The 2,500-nt window shown below is 44.6% G+C and overlaps 1 protein-coding gene across 1 annotated transcript in view; it reads left to right on the top strand.

Annotated features, from left to right (window-relative positions):
* The window catches only part of poc1a (POC1 centriolar protein A), a 26,859-nt gene that overhangs the window by 19,454 nt on the left and 4,905 nt on the right, over window positions 1–2,500 (top strand). Inside the window, exon 10 of the mRNA XM_060858701.1 lies at window positions 2,181–2,384. Coding sequence (XP_060714684.1) covers window positions 2,181–2,384 — 204 coding nt within the window. The remainder of the gene's footprint in view (window positions 1–2,180; window positions 2,385–2,500) is intronic.

Here is a 2,500-nt window from a genome sequence, read left to right as displayed (position 1 = left end):
TGTGTGTCTCACTGTTAGTGTGTGTGTCTCACTGTTAGTGTGTGTGTGTGTCTCACTGTTAGTGTGTGTGTCTCACTGTTAGTATGTGTGTGTGTCTCACTGTTAGTGTGTGTGTGTGTCTCACTGTTAGTGTGTGTGTGTGTCTCACTGTTAGTGTGTGTGTCTCACTGTTAGTGTGTGTGTCTCACTGTTAGTGTGTGTGTCTCACTGTTAGTGTGTGTGTCTCACTGTTAGTGTGTGTGTCTCACTGTTAGTGTGTGTGTCTCACTGTTAGTGTGTGTGTCTCACTGTTAGTGTGTGTGTGTCTCACTGTTAGTGTGTGTGTCTCACTGTTAGTGTGTGTGTCTCACTGTTAGTGTGTGTGTGTGTCTCACTGTTAGTGTGTGTGTCTCACTGTTAGTGTGTGTGTCTCACTGTTAGTGTGTGTGTCTCACTGTTAGTGTGTGTGTGTGTGTCTCACTGTTAGTGTGTGTGTGTCTCACTGTTAGTGTGTGTCTCACTGTTAGTGTGTGTGTGTGTGTGTCTCACTGTTAGTGTGTGTGTCTCACTGTTAGTGTGTGTGTCTCACTGTTAGTGTGTGTGTGTCTCACTGTTAGTGTGTGTGTGTCTCACTGTTAGTGTGTGTGTGTCTCACTGTTAGTGTGTGTGTCTCACTGTTAGTGTGTGTGTCTCACTGTTAGTGTGTGTGTGTCTCACTGTTAGTGTGTGTGTGTCTCACTGTTAGTGTGTGTGTCTCACTGTTAGTGTGTGTGTGTCTCACTGTTAGTGTGTGTGTGTCTCACTGTTAGTGTGTGTGTGTCTCACTGTTAGTATGTGTGTGTGTCTCAGTGTTTGTGTGTGTGTGTCTCAGTGTTTGTGTGTGTCTCAGGGTTTGTGTGTGTCTCAGTGTTTGTGTGTGTGTCTCAGTGTTAGTGTGTGTCTCAGTATTAGTGTGTGTGTCTCAGTGTTAGTGTGTGTGTGTCTCACTGTTAGTGTGTGTGTGTGTCTCACTGTTAGTATGTGTGTGTGTCTCACTGTTAGTATGTGTGTGTGTGTCTCAGTGTTTGTGTGTGTGTCTCAGTGTTTGTGTGTGTCTCAGGGTTTGTGTGTGTCTCAGTGTTTGTGTGTGTGTCTCAGTGTTAGTGTGTGTCTCAGTATTAGTGTGTGTGTCTCACTGTTAGTGTGTGTGTGTCTCACTGTTAGTATGTGTGTGTGTCTCACTGTTAGTATGTGTGTGTGTGTCTCAGTGTTTGTGTGTGTGTCTCAGTGTTTGTGTGTGTCTCAGTGTTTGTGTGTGTCTCACTGTTAGTGTGTGTGTCTCACTGTTAGTGTGTGTGTGTCTCACTGTTAGTATGTGTGTGTGTCTCACTGTTAGTATGTGTGTGTGTGTCTCAGTGTTTGTGTGTGTCTCAGGGTTTGTGTGTGTCTCAGTGTTAGTGTGTGTCTCAGTATTAGTGTGTGTGTCTCACTGTTAGTGTGTGTGTGTCTCACTGTTAGTATGTGTGTGTGTCTCACTGTTAGTATGTGTGTGTGTGTCTCAGTGTTTGTGTGTGTCTCAGTGTTTGTGTGTGTCTCAGTATTAGTGTGTGTGTCTCAGTATTAGTGTGTGTGTCTCAGTGTTAGTGTGTGTGTCTCAGTGTTTGTGTGTGTCTCAGGGTTTGTGTGTGTCTCAGTGTTAGTGTGTGTCTCAGTATTAGTGTGTGTGTCTCACTGTTAGTGTGTGTGTGTCTCACTGTTAGTATGTGTGTGTGTCTCACTGTTAGTATGTGTGTGTGTGTCTCAGTGTTTGTGTGTGTCTCAGTGTTTGTGTGTGTCTCAGTATTAGTGTGTGTGTCTCAGTATTAGTGTGTGTGTCTCAGTGTTAGTGTGTGTGTCTCAGTGTTAGTGTGTGTGTCTCAGTGTTAGTGTGTGTGTCTCAGTGTTAGTGTGTGTGTCTCAGTGTTAGTGTGTGTGTCTCAGTGTTAGTGTGTGTGTCTCAGTGTTTGTGTGTGTGTCTCAGTGTTAGTGTGTGTGTCTCAGTGTTAGTGTGTGTGTCTCAGTGTTAGTGTGTGTGTCTCAGTGTTAGTGTGTGTGTCTCAGTGTTAGTGTGTGTGTCTCAGTGTTTGTGTGAGTGTGTCTCACTGTTCTTGTGTGTCTCACTGTTAGTGTGTGTCTCAGGGTTTATGTGTCTCAGTGTTTGTGTTTGTGTATCTGATCCTCAGGCTCCAGAAGTCTCAGACGTGTCTCAATGTGACTCTAGGCTGAACGCTCCCTCGTCTCACAGACAAGAAGCTAGCTGTGACTCCGCCCACACAGAGCCGAACCAATCAAATCACTCTGATCTGTCTGTGTCAGACACACACCTTTCTCCTACACTCACCACAACACTGCAGCACATCGTGGGTCAGCTTGACGTCCTCACACAGGTACACACACACACACACACACACACACTAGAAACACATGTATAATTGTTTACATTTCAGTTAGCATGATAATTATGATCCATTCAGTTCAGTGTTTTTTGGTCTGTTTCATGTTT

The sequence above is a fragment of the Tachysurus vachellii genome, chromosome 22, assembly GCF_030014155.1.
Source record: "Tachysurus vachellii isolate PV-2020 chromosome 22, HZAU_Pvac_v1, whole genome shotgun sequence".
NCBI classification, from domain to species: Eukaryota; Metazoa; Chordata; class Actinopteri; order Siluriformes; family Bagridae; genus Tachysurus; species Tachysurus vachellii.
This window is presented reverse-complemented; position numbering and strand designations above follow the sequence as displayed.